This window comes from Branchiostoma belcheri, unplaced genomic scaffold, assembly GCF_001625305.1.
Source record: "Branchiostoma belcheri isolate BF01 breed outbred unplaced genomic scaffold, Haploidv18h27 scaffold220, whole genome shotgun sequence".
Lineage (NCBI taxonomy): Eukaryota > Metazoa > Chordata > Leptocardii > Amphioxiformes > Branchiostomatidae > Branchiostoma > Branchiostoma belcheri.
The window spans coordinates 96,800-119,362 of NW_017803714.1; the positions used below are offsets into that span (position 1 = coordinate 96,800).

A 22,563-nucleotide genomic window follows, 5' to 3' on the forward strand; every position below is an offset into this window, starting at 1 on the left:
ACAGTAGTAATCATAGAATAGTGCTCAAGTTTACACAAAGGCAACACAAGAATCAAATTTTCAACAACGACTGTCACTTTCATCAGGAGGATTAATGACCATTTCTGAACGCAAACTCAACAGATTTTTCTAGAAAAATAATGGAGCGGGGGGAGGGCGAAAAAAAAAAACAGGCCTAGGCATCCTATTATGGCCCAAAATGGTACGATATAGGAGCCATGAAGTCAACACACCAGGCTGGTTCAAAATTTAAACAATGAATTTTGAACTTTTAATGATACCACTGCATTGAAAGATGGAATAACTAACAACTAGGAAGAAAAAGACTGTTTTCAACTGTTCGGGGCATTTTGCAGTTAATTCTGAATTTCTTATTTTATTTTTTCAAATCAGAAAAAAATGAAATGGATCAGAAAAAAATGAATTGGGTGAATCCGTTAACCAAAAAATTAAATTGCTGTGGCTTTACGGATACATGATAGATGATAATAACCTCTTCAATGCGATAGATAAAATATTTCATATAGCAGAAGGACACAGCTCATAATATTGTAGATGTTTTATTCTGCAAATCTTTGGACAATAACAGCTACAGAATGTTGTGTGAAGACAACTGAAAACTGTAGTGTCTGTTGTGAGGATAACTTTGTTCATTATTCTGTTTGCCATTCTTTGAAGAAGTCATTTCCCTTGTTGTCAACAACAATGAATGCCGGGAAGTTCTCCACCTCAACCTATAAGAAAAAAGATACAATTTGAGTTTATTAACAGTCGCAGTGCTGAACACTGAATTAAGATCAATATATAATTATTTACAATAAAAAAAACATTAAGAAATTCATTCAATAGCCAAGGTGATTACCTATGTCAATTAGTTTACAAAGTAATGATTGGTGCAATCATTGTCATATTTTAAAGGCATCCAATGCAATTTACAGGCAGCAAAGCAAATATTCTAGACAAGAAAATATGTCTGACATTTACTTCTATTCGTCATAACATTTTTTGACATTTGAAGTAGGGAAAAAAACCTACACTGTGGATTCATGTGAGGCATCTCTCTACACCACAGCCAATAAAGAAATAAAACCAGCCCAAATACAAGCAACCAACTTGAGACGGCTTTCTGCATATTAGTACAGATATCACCATTGGATAGAATTGATTCCACTTACTACATCAAAAGAATGACCAGAAATTTGACAGAAAATTTCAAAATTGCCACCCTGAAATTGCATTGGATAATAAATGTCTAAAACTATGAAATAAAATTTTTCCTGGCAGTACTTAATTAGCACAATCATTGTAATTACCCTCCATGTAAATGGGGGGTATTGTTTTTACTCTGTTTCATGTTTGGTCTGATATCTGAAGATCGGTGAGAAGGAACTGTATGATATTTGGCAGATTGATGGATGGGGCCTTGGAGATTGTGTAGGTTGACTTTGAGCACCTGGTGATTGACCTTGGTACTGCAGTTTAATTTTTTTATTCTATTGTTGGCACGTTATGGTCTGTGTGTGTGATGCTAAGGTAGCATGTAGTTGTGGTTACAATGGTTTACTGATGTAAATTTGGGCCCCCTAGCTGTTTGCTTTGAACCGGAATCGCTATCTCAATGTCAGATTGTTTGCGTTGAATGATCTCAGAACCCGGTGGATGGTTGGCGATCATTTTTGGTATGTGGGTAGACGCTGATTGTCTTTGCGTTTTAGATGCATTAGCAGGTTGTCAGAGATTTGCATTGCTTATTTAAAAGGATTTTCACATCTTCACCCCTATTTCATAATAGGATGGTCTGTTTGACCCCAAATTGGTACAGAGTGTTTTTGTTTATACCTCCAGCTGGCAGGTCAGGCCAATCTATTTTTACCTCTAGACCATGTCTGCAGGAAATATATCTTATCTTTAATCGGTCATTCAGCAGGGAACTGGGTCATCTGTGGTTTGTTAAATATGTTGTGCTTGAGAGGTCATTGACCTCAAACAAACCATGGTAACAAGACACTAAACGCCTGCACATGACAGCTTGATAAATATAGGCAACCCCTTCCAATACGAAGTGCCACAACAAAATTCTTAAAGGATAGACATCTATAGACATCTATCATTCTGCTGATAAAAACAAAGTTTGACTCATAATATCTCTATTAAAATACACCAAAAGATTACAAAATAACAAGCTATTTCATGGAGGGACAATGTCTACGACTTCTCCTTGTTTACTTAGTATTAAATTGTTTTTGGTTACTAGAGAATTCTTTCAGCAGTAAGTTTTTGAAGGGTGAGTACTAACCTCTAAATTATCAAAGACTATCAGTGGCCTAGTCTCAAGATGGACTGAGAGTCATCAAAAATTTGGAGGTTAGTACTCTTACCCTTCAAAAACTTGTCACTGCTGAAATAATTCTCTAGTAACTATACGTGACAACATTAATTTATCTTTTTAACCATAAGTGGGGTCGTGTGGCACAACGGCAGCGTGCATGTCCAGGGTTCGAGTCCTGACATACCACTGATCTTGTGAACTTGGGAAAGGCACTTTACACGACTTTCCCCACTAAACTCAAGTGAAAATGAGTATTGTCTGTCCAGTTTTCGTTTCTATGTGCGGGACACAACACCAGCAACAACTGCTTTTGTTCCGCGTGTATTGCATTCTTGCAATTTCAATAATTAAAAAAAAAATCAAATAAATTGTTTTTGAAAAAAAACAACAACATACCTTCCAGACAGCCTCCATGCCCAGCTCAGGGTACTCCAGCACCTCCAGTTTCTTGATGCTGTGTTCAGCCAGGACTGCAGCAGGACCACCGATGGAGCCCAGGTAAAACCCTCCGTACTTCTTACATGCTTTGGTGACCTACACGTAATGTAGCATGTAAGAAAGATTAACATTAAGCAATATTTAAACATCAAAACATTTCGCTTGGCCAGGTTACAACTTACAGGAGAATAGAATACAGATAACGTTACATTATACACTGTACAAAAATATGTAACTCAACTTCTCCTAGAGTCTAATACATGTAGTAAAAGAGGTAAGAACATCTATGTTTCAGTATCTGAGTTCATTAGAAGTACACCATGTATATATTTGTATTTTACTAACAGTGGAGCGCTGCTCGAAGTCACAGTGTTCTAGGTATTGTTCTAAACAGTATTCAGTTTTACATTTTCTATGAAATCTAAGTTTACCAGTATCAACAGACAAACTATGGAAGAAAGTTTGAATGTACATGTCTGAAAGCCTTGTCCTTAATACTTTATACATATGTTGAGGATCACAGGTTGTACTTAGATCAAAATGCAGTAGGTAGGAATATTCACAGTGATTGAGGATCTCCTTCACTTGCTGTAACAATGTTCGTCTACGACAGACTGTATGTCAGGGAATTACGTTGTAACAGGAGTGCATCAACTTGCAGAGGGTGTATGAAGTAGGGGTCCGGAACATGGATTGTATCAAACTTAGTCTACAAAGTTCTGCTCTCTCTGTTGTTTTCGTGTAATTTACATTCTATTCCAAAATATTGGTCATCTTGAATTCCTCCTACATCACATTATCTATTTATTTATTTATTGAAAAAATGCAACAAGGCATTACACTGACTCTCAAGGCAGCAAAGCTGATATTAGAGAGTCAAATATTTGTTATTCCTGCGATGTGCAAAAATTCAATACTTTCCTGTTCAACAGACTGCAATAGTCATTGATGCAAAGCAGTGGATGCTACTTATATTTATAAGTTATAACAATAAGTACTAGTACTTGACAGTTTCTAAATGTACAATGTACAAATTGTATACAGGTGTTTTCTTGCTATAAGTTACCTGTTTACTCCTGTTCCCCTTGGCCAGCATGACCATGGATCCTCCCTGTGCCTGGAAGGAGTCTACATAACTGTCCATCCTGCCGGCAGTGGTGGGACCCAGGGAGCCAGAGGCATAGCCCTGCAGGGTGGACACATATAGATATCTGTCACTTTCAACACACAGATACTGTAGTTTGTGTCTATGTCCCACACTGTAGGGTGGACACATAAATATCTGTCACCTTCAACACACAGATACTTTGTGTCTATGTCCCACACTGTAGGGTGGACACATAAATATCTGTCACCTTCAACACACAGATACTTTGTGTCTATGTCCCACACTGTAGGGTGGACACATAGATATCTGTCACCTTCAACACACAGATACTTTGTGTCTTTGTCCCACACTGTAGGGTGGACACATAGATATCTGTCACCTTCAACACACAGATACTTTGTGTCTTTGTCCCACACTGTAGGGTGGACACGCACAGATATCTGTCACCTGCTTTGTTTCTATGTCCCACAGCTCTGTAGGGTGGACACGCACAGATATCTGTCACCTTCAACACACAGATACTTTGTGTCTATGTCCCACACTGTAGGGTGGACACACACAGATATCTGTCACCTTAAACACACAGATACTTTGTGTCTATGTCCCACAGCCCTGTAGGGTGGACACACACACTGTCTGTCACCTTCAACACACAGATACTTAGTGTCTATGTCCCACAGCCCTGCAGGGTGGACACACATCATAAGATCATAAGGCTACACCAATTTAATTTGTTGGTTCTCGGATTCACCTCTTCATTTTTTTCTGATTTGCAAAAAAAAAAGATTCCGGTTCTGAATCAACTCAACAATGCTCATATTTTGCCTCCAACAGTTGAGGAAAGTCCTTTTCTTCCTAATTGTTAACAGTTCTTCCATTTATCAATGCAATGGTTTGATTAATATTAAAAAATTCATTGTTAAAATATCAGCCCAGCCTTTTGTGTTGACTCCTAGCGTAGCATTTGGGGCTATAATAGGATGCCTAGACCTGTTTTTCTTTTTAATTTTTTTTTTGCCCTGTTACTTCATATTTTTTCTGAAAAATTCTGAGAACCAACAAATAAAATTGTTGCGGCCTAAGGGTGTCAGATCATAGGGGTGTCAGAACATTAGGGTGTGTTAGTATGCTACAGTATTGATAAGATAATCAGTTTGATCTGTGTGGCATATACAGTAGTCTTGAGTTAAAGACTGAACATACTCTTGAATTAAATGCTTTTAGAAGTACCATTTGATGTCTTTCTTTGTTCATCTTTTAGTAAGTCTTCAATTCTGGGCAATATTTTTTTGAATTAGGTAAAATAAAAACATTTAAAAGTTACAGACACAGGCATCCCGATTGACCTAAATGATACGTTACAACAGAAGTTAGAACGGCAAAGGCATTGACAATAGAAAAAAGCTTGCAACTCTTAGTCTAAGTCACTCACGACTAACTTTATCATGAAGTTTAATATGAAGAAACTAATACTAAGAACAACTAAATCTATAATTTAACTTTCTTCCACTGTTGGTGGTAATACATTGTATAAATGTGCTTGGGGGTTGACTCATATCCTGAATGTTCAATCATGAATCAGTAAACAAGAAGTAAAGAAACTAAAATGTGTGACATTTCTGTGGTCTAACATACCTCCGGTGTTTTAGCCGGTCCAGCGTAGTACACAGGGTGGTCCTTCAGGTACTGTGGCATGGGCTGACCACTGTCCAGCAGCTCCTGGATCTTAGCATGGGCGATGTCACGAGCCACCACCATGGTACCACTCAGACTCAGCCTCGTTCTCACTGGGTACTGGCTCAGTAGACTTAGAACTTCACTCATTGGCTGGTTCAGGTTAACCTAATTAAAAAGAAAGCATCAAATTTCAGTACATCACCATTCATTGGCTGCTATAATGACAAGTCTCAATGTCTTGATACCTACCTTCATGACTCATTTGCTGATTGTTTGATCTAATGTGAAAAAGCAGGAATCTTTTTTTTTTTGGCCTGCCTTTTTTTTTCAGTATTTGTCTTAAGAGGATGTCATCTATAAAATTTACATGCTGTGGCCTAATTTTTATACAGCATGCAGCTTTAAAAGATACAAAGACCTACCTCAGTGTGCAAAATACCGGGCAACCAAATATTACTTGGGGCAACCTATTTTTGAACCTAAGGTATAGCCCAGTGTGCTACCTGAATTTTAAGAATCCCCCCCCCCTAAAAAAAATCATGGCCACTTGGCGTGCACCACTGTATCCAGCAGTTGCTTTTTAATTCTAGTTATTAATGGCTATTACTAGTATCAGTTAACTACATTTGTAAAGGCTGTTATAAATGTACTCAAAGGCTTAATATGTAATATTTGTGTAACCATGTATACTAACATTACTGTAACTTAATTTGAAGGAAAGTAGTAACTTATATAATATATATATGTGTGTGTGTGTGTGTGTGTGTGTGTGTGTGTAGGTGGGGCAACCTAAAATTCTGATGGGCAACCTAATTTTTGCCGTAAATTGCCCACTGGGCAATCTGGTTCAAAAAAGTATTTTGAACACTGCCTACCTGCACCACATCCCCACTCAGCTGATCAGACTTGATCTCTGGCAGGTACTTGGAGGGGTCCTCCTCCAGCTGCTCCAGAAACACTCCGTCCGCTGTGATTTTTCCTAGTGCCTGATTATGGAAAACCAGATGACACTCTTTAAAGACATTGCTGTTTCCTGTGATAATTTTCAATATTTATTATATTAAGGAGCTTGGTCTGGTCTGTTGACCAGGCTGTGCATAGTGATTCCATCATGATTGCAAAATGAATAAAACTTTTGAAACTAACTTCAAACAAAAAGTTTGAAGGTCAAACTTGGCAACAATTGACACTGTGAACCTTCAAGAATTATATAAAAATGTGAATTATACATAGTCATGTACATGTAGCTTATAGCCTTCAGACCAAGTTTTTTGACAGGCCCTACAAAACCCTAACCGCACCTACTCGCAAAGTGATTTTTGAAAACCGGGTTAAAACCCCTGAAGGTTTACTGGTTGATTTGAGTTCAGACCAGACTAATTTCAACCAGTTTTATTCCCATATGTTTAATATCTGGTTATCTAAAGTCTGGTATCAATGGGGTCTAACTCTAAGGATTAGCTACACATATCTGCTCTGAGACATTTATCATTTTATGATGGCATAACACCTAATTAGCAAACTTCAATTCACCCCATAAACACCTTGTTCACATTTTTCACTTAGTTTGTAATTACCTCAATGAAAAATGAAGGTATTGTTTTTAGCTTGTTTGCTTGTGTGTTTGTCTGTGTGACTGTGCATGTGTTGTTGCTTCAGTCTACAGGTGTTATTTAGTCCTTACATGATCTCCTCAACAGCAGCTGTTGACTTGTTGGATATAGAAGGAGATTCCATCATCCAATTTAGTACCCTAAGGCCCTGTTCCCACTAGAATAAAATTGTTTGAATCGACCCAAATTGATTTGCACTCACCCAGCTTTGAGCTGAATCAAGCCAGTTCAAAGCCGGATAGAAGCAAATTAATTTGATCTAGACAATACTATCCTTATAGCTAGTGGGAATGGTGCCTATAAGTGCACCAGCTAGCAAAAGGAGAGTTTTGTTCAAAAGAGATTTTCAACCTTCCAAAAAAGTGACTTGTAGATTATTTCATGGAGGTCTGAGATCTCAGAATTCTTGTTTGTTTGTTTCTGGTTGGGACTTGACTCACCTGTCTGTCTGCGGAACACGATACGCCGATTCCTACAGGACAGGACGCTCCGTGCCGGGGCAGTCTGACCACGCGCACGTCGTGACAGAAATATTTCCCGCCGAACTGTGCGCCCATGCCCATCACCTGGGACAGTTTGTGCACCTTCTCCTCTAGTTCTACATCTCTAAAGGCTCGGCCGTGCTCATTTCCTGAAATGGAGGTGCAAAACAGACAACTGAAGACTACAGATTAATTTTGGACAAAATATTGCACTTTGGACAAATGTTGGTAGCCCTTTACAGCTCATACTTACAAAGTTGATATTTTGTGGAAACCTTCCTTGGCACATAACGGACCATAATGACACCCAGTGGGGTCGTCATGCGTCATTGAAAATCGAAAAATCTGAAGATGTTTTTAAAAAATCTAAAGATTTCCTGAAAAATCTGAAGATTGTTTAAAAAAATCTGAAGATTTTTTCAAAAGTCTGGGAAAATCTAGAGATTTTTCAGACAATCTGAAGATTTTTTCCAAAGAATCTGAAGATAGTTTCATAATGATGTTTACAAGGACAACGTATTCGCTTGGTTTGGATTTTTCTTCCACTTTTTCCATTCCAAAAAAATAAGGTCAATGACCTAGTCCAGATGTCGGTCGTCATAGTAACCGGTGCTGTTGCAGGCACCCTGTGACAGTATGTAGCAAGTGGCAGACATTATTAGTGTTTGAAAATTCTTAGAGATTTAAACTTGGAATAATGAGCAAAACTTTTAACATTTACTACTTTGCAAAAAAACGGTAGAATTGTACATAATGACCTAAATTGCCACCATTGTTTTAATTTTTATGCTGTATCTAGAGCTGTGTACCTTAACAAATTTTAGGTGAAGGTACAGGACCGTTTAGGCACAAGTCTAGACCTAAAACTGTACCTGAACGATTCAAAAAATTCTAAACTCCTTTCATAATAAAAGAAACAAGAATAAACTAAATGTCTTGAGATGTTTCAGTTATCATCTCCTTCTCTGCAACACATACCTGACCAAAGTGACATCTAGAGAGAGCATAACTAATATGCAACAGATCTTTCAGGGTAGTAACTGTCAGTCTGTAACACAAAAATGTTGCTGTCCTTACTTTGGGACCAATGGGGGAATTCAAACTCTGTCAGCATTTTAGGTCACAAATAGGCATGTAATTAGTGCAAAATTATATATCTGTACTGAGGGATAAGGTACTAGTATTTTGGACCTGTACCTAATTAATTTTTCTGGTTCAGAACTGGTACACATACAGTCAGATCTAGCTGTTAGTAATGCTGAATCAGATTTTGGTGGATTTTGGTGGTCACTCAGTTCAAAGGAGTCTTTGTGATGTATCAAGTAGAAGACTTTGATTTGTCTTTGAATGAAAATCTGTATTCAATTTGTAAACACTGGTAGAGCCAAAAATTTCTATAAAACATCTAGCGGACGATAGACATGATTTAGACATTGCTGAACAAAGCCCAGTTGGGAGAGCATCAAGACTTTGTAGTAGAAAAGTTACTGAAAACGACATCAAAATAACCCAAGGTGGACATTTTATATCCATAGTCTCTTCACACGTCAGGTAGGGACACCCCTAGGAGACAGTCCTTTGTTTAGCACAATGCACACTTATAAAGATATTAGCATCTGTCCATTAATTAATTGTGTCCTGCCCTGTAAATTGTCTTGGCTTTGTGCAGTGCTTTTCATGTGCATGCCAGTTTTCAAACTTTTTTTTCTAAAGACATTCTGACAGGCACCTCATGAACAATGGAAAACACAACAAGCAAGTCCTCCCCAAAAAGACCCTATTAAGACCTGGGAAAGACAAATGTTCAAAAAATGTGTGGAACTTTCGAGAATGTCAAACGTCGGTTAAACATTTTATAGACATTTTTGGCTCTACCAGTGAAAGGTTTGAGTAGATTCCGACTCACCAGAAGTGGGCAGGGAGTCCAGGTACTTGGTGGAGGCCAGCTTGACTGTTTTGAGGGTCATCTCAGCAGACAGACCTCCCACCACGATGGCCAGGTGGTAGGGTGGACAGGCTGCCGTCCCCAGGGTCTGCGGGTCAGATAGTCATAAAAGTTACTGATCTTGATCCAGCTTTATCTTTGGTACTGTGACCAGGATGCAGTCACAGGGCATTACATTATACCATTCAGGAATGCCCCCTTTCAGTTATCATCAAAACTGCACATAATTTTGAGCCTCACTACAGTTAGCTTATACAGTCACATACTGTAAATGTTTGTAGCTAGTGACTTTACATTGGTGAGTTCAGAGCAGCATTTATACCACACAGAGTATTTTCTTAATATTAAACAGCATAATAATCACTGTACATTTACACACCAAAACTAAAATTCTAACAAATAACTGTGGCATGATGATGTCCTGATTAATTGTCCTTAAGAAAATAATTCCTCATCATATATATTCATCAAAATACCTTTATTTTTTCATCAATGAACTTGGTGAGTTTCTCCGGGTTCAGAAGTGCCTTGGTCTGCTGGTATAAGAAGGTCTTGTTGGCTGAACCCCCGCCTTTAGCGATGAACATGAAATTGTAGGTGTCGGAGCCTGTGGCATACAGCTCTATCTGAGCAGGCAGGTTAGTTTTCGTGTTAGCCTCTGTGAACATGTCCAAAGGCGCCACCTGAAAATTAATTAAAAGATAAAGGTTTAAAGTTAATTTTACTGCAGACAAATATTTATAGGCTAAAGGCATTCAATGCAATTTTAAGGTCATGGCAAAACTAGATTTTCAAAGTTAAATTTTAGTCATTCTTTTAATGTAGTAAGTTGAATAAAACCTATAAGTTGAAAAAAACATACTGATCCATACCAAAATTGAATTATAAACAAGAAGCCATAGGCGACAATTCTCCGTGAAGTATTATATATTGCAACAAAAAGAAGTAGCCATTGGCGACAATTCTCTGTGAAGTGTGATAAATCGAACAAAGAAAAATTGTTTAAACGCGCGTCGGCTCAGTCATCTTAAGACGCAACAACCAATCAGAGATGCGAGATGCCTACACGTGACGCGGGAAGGGCGCGCGATGCCCGAAATATTTCTGCGTCAATATTCAGCGCCGTGATTCAAGAGATTAATACCCGGAAACAATTTTTTTTCTTGTTTTGAACGCATTTACACATGCATTTACGCTAATCTAATATGATTCAGGGTTACTTTTTTTTAACCTGCCATGGCCAGATAATCTAAAGATGTGTGTATTGTGTGTACAATCTATAGAAAGAGAAATGTACATCAGGTCCGATCATCCGATTTTCACGTTTCGGTTTTTTGGACTCGGTTCATGAACGTATTTTGGTTGGCTCCTGGAATGTGCAAAAAATGACTCCCGGGACTGTCTACAGGGAACACTCGCACATTCGCGGTGTATCAGGACAGCGCGACTGGTCGTCATTAGCGCAGTAACAGTTGCATAAACGGACGAAACCATTTCAAAGAAATGGGGATGTTTCGAAAATAAGCATTTACTCCAATATCAAAACAGCTACGGTAAAAATAAAAAGACGTGCATCATCCCGGACATAATGCAACACCACATGCGAAATTACACAGAAATGCGACGTACGGAAGAATGCGTTTTGGCTGCGAACATCTTCCAAAAAACTTGGCATCTCTTAACCATGGGCAAAAACATCTGGAACCACTTATAAAAACCACCCCGTATCTGCATGAACTTTTTTGAACCCCACTGCTATTCCAAACAACGCGTTTTTCTGGACCATTCCAATTCGCCTCGTAATTGTAGGGGTGCGTCTGCGATATTACATTGACCGCGAAAGCAGCAACGGCAAAAATACACATTCGTGCATCAACACGGGCATGCCCGCAGACGGCGTATAAAATTGCGTGCCGATTACACAAAGAGAACCCAGTGTTTTGACTGCGAACATGAAAAATCAGCCGATTACAACACTCCGTCCGGAGGTCCTGACCTCCTTCACGGAGTAATAATTTCTCATATTTTTGCTGCCGTAAAATTATATTGCCAAATGAATGCCTTTAAGAACTCAATTGTTACTGTCGGGCAGAGGAGTTTTAAGTGGCTAATTGTGAGTTTGAATGTTTCCCGGTTTGGAAATGTGACTTCAGCACTGCAGTTTCGTACTAGTGACATATCTGTGTGTAGGTGTTGAACAGACGTACCTGTGAGTACCTGAGGTTCTGTGTGTAGGTGTTGTACAGACGTACCTGTGAGTACCTGAGGTTCTGTGTGTAGGTGTTGTACAGACGTACCTGTGAGTACCTGAGGTTCTGTGTGTAGGTGTTGTACAGACGTACCTGTGAGTACCTGAGGTTCTTCTGTGTGTAGGTGTTGTACAGACGTACCTGTGAGTACCTGAGGTTCTGTGTGTAGGTGTTGTACAGACGTACCTGTGAGTACCTGAGGTTCTGTGTGTAGGTGTTGTACAGACGTACCTGTGAGTACCTGAGGTTCTTCTGTGTGTAGGTGTTGTAGACTCCTTTGGCCAGGTGTTCCTCATCCTTTCCATCTGTCCACACATACTGACCCTTCTTACCTGGCCACAACAAAAACATACACTGTAGTAATGTCAGGTGGTATAAATTAGATCTTAATTTTCAGATTTGACTGTATTTTTTTAAGGTGCCAAAGGTACCAGGGGTTCCAAAGAGGTTGACACTACAATCCACAGCCAATATTGTTTCAAAGGAAACTAAATTTCAGAAATAGTGTCATGTATCCTATAAAGAAACACTATTTAGCCTTGCCCAAAGTGACCTAGCTGGGGCCATTTTACATTGTGCAAAGACAGTCATGCTGTCAGAATAAATGTCAATCCCCAGCCCATAGAATGGAAACTGAATTTCAGAAGTAGAAAGTACATTGTGGTTAAACCGGCTAGATGTACAGATACAGATACAGATTATAGAGGTGGTCACTTTAGCAAGTTTGACTGTATCAGTATACACTGTATCAGTATACACAAGTACCTATAAGCTTAAGTGCACTGTGAACCAAGTAACAGTGCATGTGCACTGTGAACCAGGTAACAGTGCACTGTGAACTATGTCACCTTTAGTGCACTATGCACCAAGTAACATCTAGCGTCAGTGCACAGTTAACCAGTCTGATGAAGATGACAGACAGTCATCGAAACGTCAGATCGCGAAAAATAAATGGTTGTGATCAAAGAACTTTGCTATTCATATGTATAAGAAAGTTTGAAGACAATTATTCACCGATGACGATGGCAGTGCCTGTATCCTGACAACCCGGCAGGACCTTGGCAGCTGCGATGTTAGCGTTCTTCAGGAACTCCATAGCCACATACTTGTCATTGGGAGACGCCTCAGGGTCATCCAGGATCTTTCTCAGTTGCTGCAGGAAAATACAAGCCACTAATTACATCTCAGTCTGACCGATACAGCCAAAGGCACAGCTGTATACTAGAGTCACTGAATAATTTATCAACTACAAGACTAGTATATAGTGTATCGTATCGTAGCATGTGTAGAATTGTAACATTCCTGGCAAGTACTTTTGGTAATTTAGTTGACACTCTGTTTTTGCCATACATTGTACCCGTGACAATCGTTGTGCAATAAGCTTTGACTTGACTTGACATGCAGGTGGTATTGATTCTCACTGTTATACATTGGATCAAACAAGAAAACAGTAGTTAACAGTGTCCAGTTTAATTCCGGAATTCCAGTTTAATTCCGGACTAACTCCCATATCTCAGCAACCTTACGTCTGGATTCTGGGAACTGGAGACAGAATTCTGCAGAAATCTGCAGAATTGGGTTAATTCCCAAGGGGTCACCGATGGCTACTATGTATTTCTTACATCATGTTTACCTATATCTTAGAATATTAGCCCATCTAGACGTAAGGTTGCTGAGATATGGGAATTAGTCCGGAATTAAACTGGAATGCCGGAATTAAACTGGACACTGTTAGTTCCTCAATTGCAATAAGATATCTTGTTTTATGTCAGATATTTTAAGTACTAGTACACGTAGCATTGAGTGCTTTTCGTCAGTAACCACTTGTCCAATCTGATGGCCAAATCTCTGCCTATGAAGGCCATGTCATTTTCAAGCTTGCAGTGGGAAACAACTTTTTTATGTTACTTTAAAATTTATAAGTAGCAAAAACAGTCAGTTTGCCAATAATTTTGATAGCATGACAGCCTTTGCACTGTGCATGCAAAATAGTGCTGGCTGAATCACAATTGACAGTCTATTGCAGCCTGGCAGCCATCTTTTCTTTGTCACCATGTTTCTGGATAAAAAGACCACATGTTTTTGAAGACCATTTGTCCTTGGTCCCCTGGGTGATTGTCTTTGACCGTATATTTGTATTTTGTTACAACTCTTTCATAAAAACTAAACCCTGATGTACATGTAGGAGCAGTGATCTGACGTACAGCGAGGTGTGCAGGTCTGAGCAGATGTGCGATGTCCACCATAGCCTCCTGGGTCAGCAGGGTCAGGGCCTCGGGCTCAACCTTCAGACATGTCTTCCCCAGGACCTCAAAGGTGGACACATAATCACCTGGGCAACAGTCACATCAACAAACATCAACAGGTTAAAGTGGACACATAATCACCTGGGCAACAGTCACATCAACAAACATCAACTACAGGTTAAAGTGGACACATAATCACCTGGACAACAGTCACGTCAACAAATATCAACAGGTTGTATGACCTGCATGTAAATGTTGGCACATGTTTTTGAATGTTCAAATGTTCAGCAAAAGTTGTTCTTATATAGAAAACTGTGTAATACTGCTACTAACCTAAACATACACATACACGTACATTTGTACCAACCATTCAAACCTTATCACTGGTCAAATCACAGCTATGACCACAGCTTTTCCTAAAGTTTTAGCTAGGATTTTCTTGGTGGGTGTTCAATTTTTCCATTGTATGCTATGCGCAGTGAAGATGCACGGTGCTCAAGCTTTTTAGGGGGGATATTTTAAAATTCATAATGCTCTCAAATAAACACTACTTTCTGCATTGTGAGGTGCAAATTTTGAGGAATTTGAGTTTTTTTTTCCTTCGGTAAATCATCATTTTTGTATTTATACTTATAGTAAGGCTGAAGGGAGGCATGTGTGCGTGGCAGGGGTTGGGAGTGGGGAAAATAGGGTGTCTTTAGGGTGTCCTAAAAAAAAGTAGGGCGTCCAATTTCTTATGGAACAGGGTGTCCAAAACCCACCAAACTGGGAATGCGCTGGAAGGACATTGAGAGAGAAGCCCAGAACAGAGCTAGATGGAGGGAAATCGTCGGTGGCCTATGCTCCACACGGGGCCAAGGGCCCAGGTAAGGAACGGTAGGGTGTCCAAAAGACGCCCTGGACACCCTAACTAAAATCTACGCCATGACATTTTTTTTCACATTATTGATACACCATAATTGATTATAAGTTACAATAATTATATATAACATACCTGTAAGTTTCCTGTAAGGAGTATCCAGGGGTTTTTCAGGTTCAAACAAGTCCTGGTAGAAGAAAGATTTTGCTGCAGGTGCTGCAGCTGTGGCCTTTGGCCTGGTCAGGTGCAGCAGCTGCTGACGTCTGCCCAGCAGTCTGCACAGGTGCCGACAACCCAGCATCTCCATGCACGGTTAGACCCTGACTTCAGAAAATACAAAATAATCACAGTCTGACCATTTCCAAATCATATCCAGTTGCTTGAGATTAGTAACTGTTTTTTGGCAAATCTACTACATTGCAGTTTTCGACCCCTCGTATCACTAAAACATTTAGGGGACAGAGTAATAACTATATAGATAGCCTGGATGCCAGACCCAAAGCATGTACACTGGATACAAAGTATCTCAGTGAGCCTGGGTCTGGTAGGATTCCTTGGGAAAGGCTTTTCAGCATAGGGAGGAGAAGCTGTGATTGATGACCCCTCACACCACAGGTAGCCTGTTACATGGTATCACCATTGGTCTGCAAGGGACAATATTGGACTCAACAGTTAATCATTAACCAGTCAATTTTCTAAAATGTATTAATTTTGGAGTTCATTTTCCAAAATAACAGCAGAACTGAGTTTAACAGCTTTTAAACTTTGTAGATGTAGTGTGCGACATCCACATGATATCACAGTTTGCCAACTTATGTAACTCACAGGACTGGCGTGGGAACCAGCGAAACACTTTAAGGAGGTGAGAAGAAACACAAAGTCTCATGAATCTACATGTAGTTCACAAACCCAACGCACTAACCACTAGGCTAAAAGGTCCGTGCCCGTTTGACAGTTGGTGGTGCTAAGTTGAAGTTGAACCCCTCTGCTAAACATAACGTTACCTTTAATGTTATACCTTTAGTAGACTGTAGCCGTGGCGACTCTTGATTCGGGCTTATACTGATATACCTTTTAAGAGTAGTACTACTAGTAAAATGTATACTTGATATGTATATACTTTAAGACTGAACCACACATACACAAACAGACAAACGTACAGACATAAGCCTAAAAGAATTCTTCCCAAAATCCCCAAAACATGTGACGTACAAAGTTCATAATAGATTATGTAAAGAAAAAAAAAACATAATGTACCGACCAGCCCCCCCCTCTTAAACAAGGTCAATCTAGATAATTAATTTACTGCCTACCTACCGACAAATTGGAGTATAATAACATTAACGAGTCTGTATTGTCACATGTAGCACTTGTTTACAACAGAAGTGTCGTATTTTTCTCATTCTTTGCTTTGAAATTCCATAAATTTGCCCACCTTTGCTGAAATCAGCTGTTCGTCACAATCCGACCTACAAAGGTCAAAGGTCAACAAAATATTCCATTGTAACATGGGGCCGTGTTTTTAAACGTAAAAGAAACAAAACAGATTGTGAAAATTAAAATGTTTCAGTTAGTAGGGACTCTTATATCTCATTTTCTATTTTTTTTAAAATATATTTTGCGGCGTAGACTTTTATTAAGAGCTATTTTTTTCTACTGCACCCCTTTGATTCGATGGTTTATTCCAGTTTCAAGGATGGCGTCGGTTTCGCGTATGTTGTTTTTCCTGGTGTTGGTTGCAGTTTTTATTTACGGAATTAACTTCTGGCTGAACAACAAGACCTACACTTTCGATGCCAACTCGGTAGCTGAGATATCCAGAAAGCATGTCGGTAAGTGTTCTGTCAAAACACTGCTGTTTGGGGACAAAATTCGTGTTTAAAGGTCGAGCAAATTTAATAAGAGCTAGTCGTGTGGCAACAAATATTTGACAAAAAAAGGTGTTTTTTCCGTCCTAACTAACAACGAAAAGACCCAAATATCAGTTTGCAAGTTGTTTATACCACGAAGATTACAATTCCAATCTTATATCTTACAAAGGTTAAGATTACATGTAACTGCATAGTTACGTGCCCGTACGCAAATATTAATTTAAACAATTATCTCCAAGCAGATGTTTTTATGGAAGATCACAACGTTTTGGAAGATCATAACAACCATTTTCAAGCAGATATAGCGTAGTAGAGCTGTTAAAAAAGCTGGGATAGAAACCTTACGATTTTGCACCCCCAAACATCTACTTGGAGATTATGTCACACATTATGACAAATATGACTGCTGACTAGGCAGTTCATGATTGGACAGATGAAAACATGGGGTAGCTCCAAGTGTAGTTGGGTGTGAGAAATCTCCAAGCAGATGTAAAGTGTTAATTTGATGCTTTCTGAAGAGTCCTGCCGCCAGACATCTTAATTAGCATGAAAATCAAACCGCATTGAAATTTTTAAGACACAATAATATTATCATATTTATCAACTTAATCAAGACTAGTACTGGTGAACTTTTGAACCTGTAATAACTTGTTATATATTAGGATAAATCTTGACACAGTGCTAGTACCAAGTTGTTGACAATTTTATATTCTATTGTCAGATAATAACCTCAGCTATTAATAATGATATTGTTTGGTTAAAGACAAGCACATACCGGTGTGTGTTTTGACAGATGTGTGGTACATAACAGACATTTTTACACCTACTAGTAGCTGATTTGAATCATAATCATATCTTCACAGTTTGTGCAATGATCATAATTATTTTTATTGAAACTGTCTTGAAATTATGTTTTCTTTGGTGGGTATGATATACTATTAGTATATGACATGAATTACATACAACACAGTGTATTCTGCATCACCCTCGGTCACAGCCCTTCCACGAGTCAGATCGCGATCTATATAGCTAGGGTGGAATACATGTAGCTCGTGTACGTAATCGTTGTATTCTATTTTTATTACAGCCCGGATAATATCATGATATAATTTAGCTAAAGTTATCACATGGGCTGGAACACCCATACTTTTCGGCAAAGTTTGATATTTATAGCCTCCTGTGCAGGCCCCGCGGTGGTGGAGAAGAGTTTTTAATGCGTTATTTTAATATAGCCGGCCATCCTACATAGCCGCCGAGAGAAGGTTGCTTTCCGCCCACGATCGGCGGCTATGTAGGATGGCCGGCTATATTAAAATAACGTGTTAAAAACTCTTCTCTACCGCCGCGGGGCCTGCACAGGAGGCTAGATATATAAGGCCCCACCGACTTGATTTTATGGATGACATCCTCTGGAGACCCCCAAACTAGTGCGTGTGGGCAAATAAAAAAAATTCCGGCCAAAAATAAAATTATAAATGCCATTTAATCTATTAAAAAAGAATACAAACTGATATTGTGAATTTAGTGACGTATACGACAACCCGGCACATGTTGGTTTTTTGCGGAACTTCCGAAGTAATCAATCAGCACTGTACGTAAGGTACGTATATTCTTGAGTCATGGAGCTTCGGTAGCCTGGGTGCCATCCTCCACTACCGGCTCCATATTGTCGCTAACTACCATAGACTACCCTGGCCTATATCCAGGCCAGAACCTCAGAGGACGTGATTCTTTTGTTTTTTCTTTTTCTTTTTTGAGAACAGCCGAAAATCAATGCGCATGCGGATGTCATCCATAAAATCAAGTCGGTATGGCCTTATAACCATAATAATAACAATAATAAATGTTTTTTATTGTCCAAACATTACAGTGCAGTCACAGCCTTTATACAGCTGAATTGATGATACGCAGGGTATCACATAATAATCAATAGTTTATATTATACAGACCACAACAATCAAATAATACACGACACACATATATATTTGTATTTGCTCCACAGATTTTTTATGTGGAACTGTCGCAAGGGTCTGTGCGGCTGCCATTCGGCGCCACAAGGTGACCTCAATACGGCTTTCCCCAACCGAAGTTAGGTACCCATTCACACATGGGTGAAGTGAGGAAAGTTGTGTAAAGTGCCTTTCCCAAGGGCACAACGCCGGGGTGCAATTGTTGGGAAATGTCCGGGGTATGACTCGGAATCGAACCCGGGTCTCCCCGCTTCATAGTCAAACGCTTTACCACTACGCTATCCAATGTGGCACCAATCATGTCTGACTCCTCAAGATTTACACTGATAAATACATCCCCCATGCCACAGTCACAGCAAAGACAGCGGGACATGAGGCTGCGTACAGGAAGGTTCTGGATGAGCTGCGGCGGCGCTACCCCGGACACATCCTGCCTGACCAGGACCTGCAGTGGGTGTTTGTGAACGCGGGAGGGTGGATGGGGTCCATGTGTCTCCTCCACGCATCCTTCACAGAGTACGTTTTGTTCTTTGGGACTGCCGTGGACACCGTCGGACACTCAGGTATGACCCATTTTGTATATTAATTATCATAAATTTTAAAGTTCATCTGTGTTGGTAGTTACATGTACATGTTTAGAGTTAAAACTACACAACTACATCCAAAACAAAGAGTTCTCTCACCTACGTAGAGCTTTCGACCAGTCACTCTGGTCTTCCTCAGTAGACTGACCCAGTGAGGCTTGTCACGTGACTTTTTTGAAGTGTGACGTCAACACTGGGTCAAAGGTATCTGGTAGACGATACCAGTCAGACTGCTAAACTTTATTTTTAGCAGTCTGACTGGCATGGAGTTCAGGACAAAAGATACAAAACTGGAAGTTCTGCTGCAGTACCAAGGTCAGCTGCCAGGAGGCCCATACATGTACTAGGACAGTAACTGACCTTGACCTCCCAAGACTTTCCTGCATATCAAATATCATCCTAATCCAGGGCCTTCTTAAAAATTATCTCTTTGGAAGCAGATCCTATAACCGAAACATACATGCACCATGCCTGGCTAAAGGAGTGACCACTAGCCATGGTTTTACCTTAAATGTGCAGAATACATATGGCCCCAAACTGAATGTACGTAAAGGTGTGAAACAATGCCCAACATTGACTTTTGATGATCTAAATCTACACCTTTGTGCAGTATTAATGATAAAGAATATTATTTATTTTTTGACAGGTCGTTATTGGGCAAACATCTCAGACACCATACTGACTGGCAGCTTCAGACAGTGGAAAGAGGGAACTACTAAGAGCCAGATGTTCCAAGCTGGTGAGATTTTATAGTTCATGTAGTTTACAGTACAGATCTCGAATAAATTTAACTACCCATCCTCACACATGCAAACAATGACCAAAATTCATGCAAAATGTAATTAAATGCTGTGCATTTCTTTATTGGAACATGACATTGTGCAAAAGCTGGTTCCTGTTTAAACCACTGAGACTCATCTCTCGTATAAATCTACTGACAGTGTTAATAAGTATTGGTCTATCCATGTTTTCCAATGATATTTTAGAAATTACTGTCAGGTTTGTCACTAGTGCTACATTTGTCACATATAACACACATGAATATAAGCATAATTTGAACCAGCCTGAAATGTCTTTCTGTCATCTTAATTTTGATTAACCTAACATCATTTTTTGTGCACCAAATGCCTGAGGCATCCCCCAGAGGCACAACAATCTTATAGGGGGTCTGGGGGTAAGCTCTTCGAATTCAGGGCAAAGTTTCTTCACTCTCTCTCTGCAATTTTCCTCCATTAATAAGCAATTTTTGTCAGCCAAAATTATCTTAACACACCAATTCAAAGATGACAGAATATGTCATGAGCAATAAATTTCCGTCAAAAAATGGCAAGACTGATGCAAACCAGTAGCGTGCGTAGTCTAGTGGTCATCTGGACTAGGAGGTTGGGAGTTTGAATCCCCGGGCCGGGCTGCTGTCGCTCACCCGACATGCACGCTACTGTTTAGGGTCGCAGTCCTTAAGACGGGACGTTAAGCTGTGGTCTTCTATTCATTGTGCTTGTGGAAAAAGAGCTAGGGGAATTTCCTCGGTACAATTTTTTAAACCGAATTTAACATCATTTTTCCCCAACTGGGGGTTAGAGGTACTAGGTACCTAGGCACTAGGTACAAGACTTTTTTTGAAGCAAGATTTTTACGGCTGGATGCTCTTCCTAACGCCAACCCAAACCCTAGTAGGGCCCAGTAGTAGGGCCCAGGAACCCTCTAACTGAGGGGGGAAATACATGTTAAGTGCCTTTCCCAAGGGCACAATGTCTGGGTGCATGCCTCAGGGATTGAACCTGGGTCTTCTTGCTTGACAATCAGACACTCTATCCACTACACCACACAGACGCCACAATGAACCTGTAAATACTGTACATAACGTCTGTCTTCTCTGTCACGACCAGTGGAAGATTAGCTCTTCAATGAGCTAAACTGGCTCGAAATCACATTCACTTTCAGAACACTGCATTTAATTTACAATGTATATTGTAAAGCTGCATTGTGACTTAACCTGCCCCCCTCCCCACAGGTGACACCATACACCACCTTGCTGGGGACGCCACCTCCGTCCAATGGACAGCCGGCACCTGGATGGTGGAGTACGGGCGCGGCTTCATCCCGTCCACGCTGGGATTCGCCCTGTCCGACACCGTGTTTGGAACCAACGACTTCATCACCCTCTTCTACACCGTCAAAGTGTACTTCAAGGCTCTGCTGCTAGAGGCATCGCACTACATGGTCTATCTGGATGACATCGGTGGTCAGCTGAAAGACTTCTTCCAGGTGGCTTTTACGTTCACGTCCAAGCAGGCGGCCATTTTGGCCGACTGGACGGTCAAGAAAGCCAGCTGGCTGGCCACGGTCTCAGTCCAAAAGGTCACCATAGCTGCTGACCTTATGGTGAAACATACAGGCCATGCTGTAGACTTTACTGTCAGAAAGGTTCAGGAAGGATCCTCATACATGAGGAAAGTGTACTCACACTACACATCGTAGAGTTCCCCTGTCACGTAGCATCTTTTTTTAGTCAGCGGCAGGTTTTTAACCAAAACCATCAACTTGTCAAATATTTAGAAACAATTAAAAAAGACCACCGAAAATCACTCTCAACCCCACAATTTACAATCAAATGACAGAAGATTGCGTTTTGGAAGGCTTGAAAATCCAAAGCTTTTCAGGGGACCATGACGCCACCCCCCCCCCACCAAACTCCCTTGATTGCAAGCACCTACACACACACAAACACACCCAAACGGATCATGAATCTGGCAGACAGAAAAGATTTCCAGCTGACTAGAGCCCTATCATATCATCGTGACATCTAGTGCTACTAGACTACATTGTAAATACTTGGTATTGGATGAATTACATGATTTATAAGATTATGACTATTGGGGTGTGCTATAGATGTTAAATATATCTTTTATTGTGATTTGTGCAGTGGGAAACAAACAGCATTAGGCATAGTTTGCAGATAGATTGCATCAGGAAAAAATGCAAGATACATTCTATAAATGATCATGCTGCTTGAAATCTTACATTAAGGGTGAAAATGAAAGCAAAAATGACTATCTATATTTTATGTAATTACTAGTTCAGTTGCAAATCAGAACTCTATGTCAGGGCTCTAAATTAATGGTGTCCCGATGGCCACTGACCACTGAAATTTTGTCTGGGACAACTTTCAGTTGATCTGAGGTACGGTTC

The 22,563-nt window shown here is 39.9% G+C and overlaps 2 protein-coding genes across 4 annotated transcripts; one reads left to right on the forward strand and one right to left on the reverse strand.

Annotated features, from left to right (window-relative positions):
* Positions 1-414: 414 nt before the first annotated feature.
* LOC109470367 (fumarate hydratase class I, aerobic-like) lies at positions 415-16,429 on the reverse strand. Of its 3 annotated transcripts, none has more exons than XM_019769296.1 (13): positions 16,382-16,429; positions 15,082-15,265; positions 14,046-14,173; positions 12,856-12,994; positions 11,935-12,173; positions 10,069-10,275; positions 9,554-9,680; positions 7,606-7,796; positions 6,428-6,538; positions 5,511-5,717; positions 3,834-3,953; positions 2,726-2,863; positions 415-734 (listed from the first exon to the last, which is right to left on the reverse strand). In XM_019769296.1, the coding sequence occupies exons 2-13, from the start codon at positions 15,251-15,253 to the stop codon at positions 654-656; spliced, it is 1,860 nt and encodes a 619-aa protein (XP_019624855.1). In that variant the 5' UTR covers positions 15,254-15,265; positions 16,382-16,429; the 3' UTR covers positions 415-653. The 3 variants fall into 3 exon arrangements, with proteins under 3 accessions (XP_019624855.1, XP_019624854.1, XP_019624856.1); XM_019769295.1 differs by having other exon boundaries at positions 15,082-15,270; positions 16,382-16,428; XM_019769297.1 differs by having other exon boundaries at positions 416-734; positions 12,073-12,173; positions 15,082-15,270; positions 16,382-16,428.
* Positions 16,430-16,634: 205 nt separating this feature from the next.
* Positions 16,635-22,181, forward strand: LOC109470366 (sigma non-opioid intracellular receptor 1-like). Its single transcript, XM_019769294.1, has 4 exons — positions 16,635-16,778; positions 19,138-19,350; positions 20,018-20,110; positions 21,386-22,181. Exons 1-4 carry the CDS (start codon positions 16,643-16,645, stop codon positions 21,850-21,852), a joined length of 909 nt encoding a protein of 302 aa, XP_019624853.1. The 5' UTR covers positions 16,635-16,642; the 3' UTR covers positions 21,853-22,181.
* The last annotated feature ends 382 nt before the right edge of the window (positions 22,182-22,563 follow it).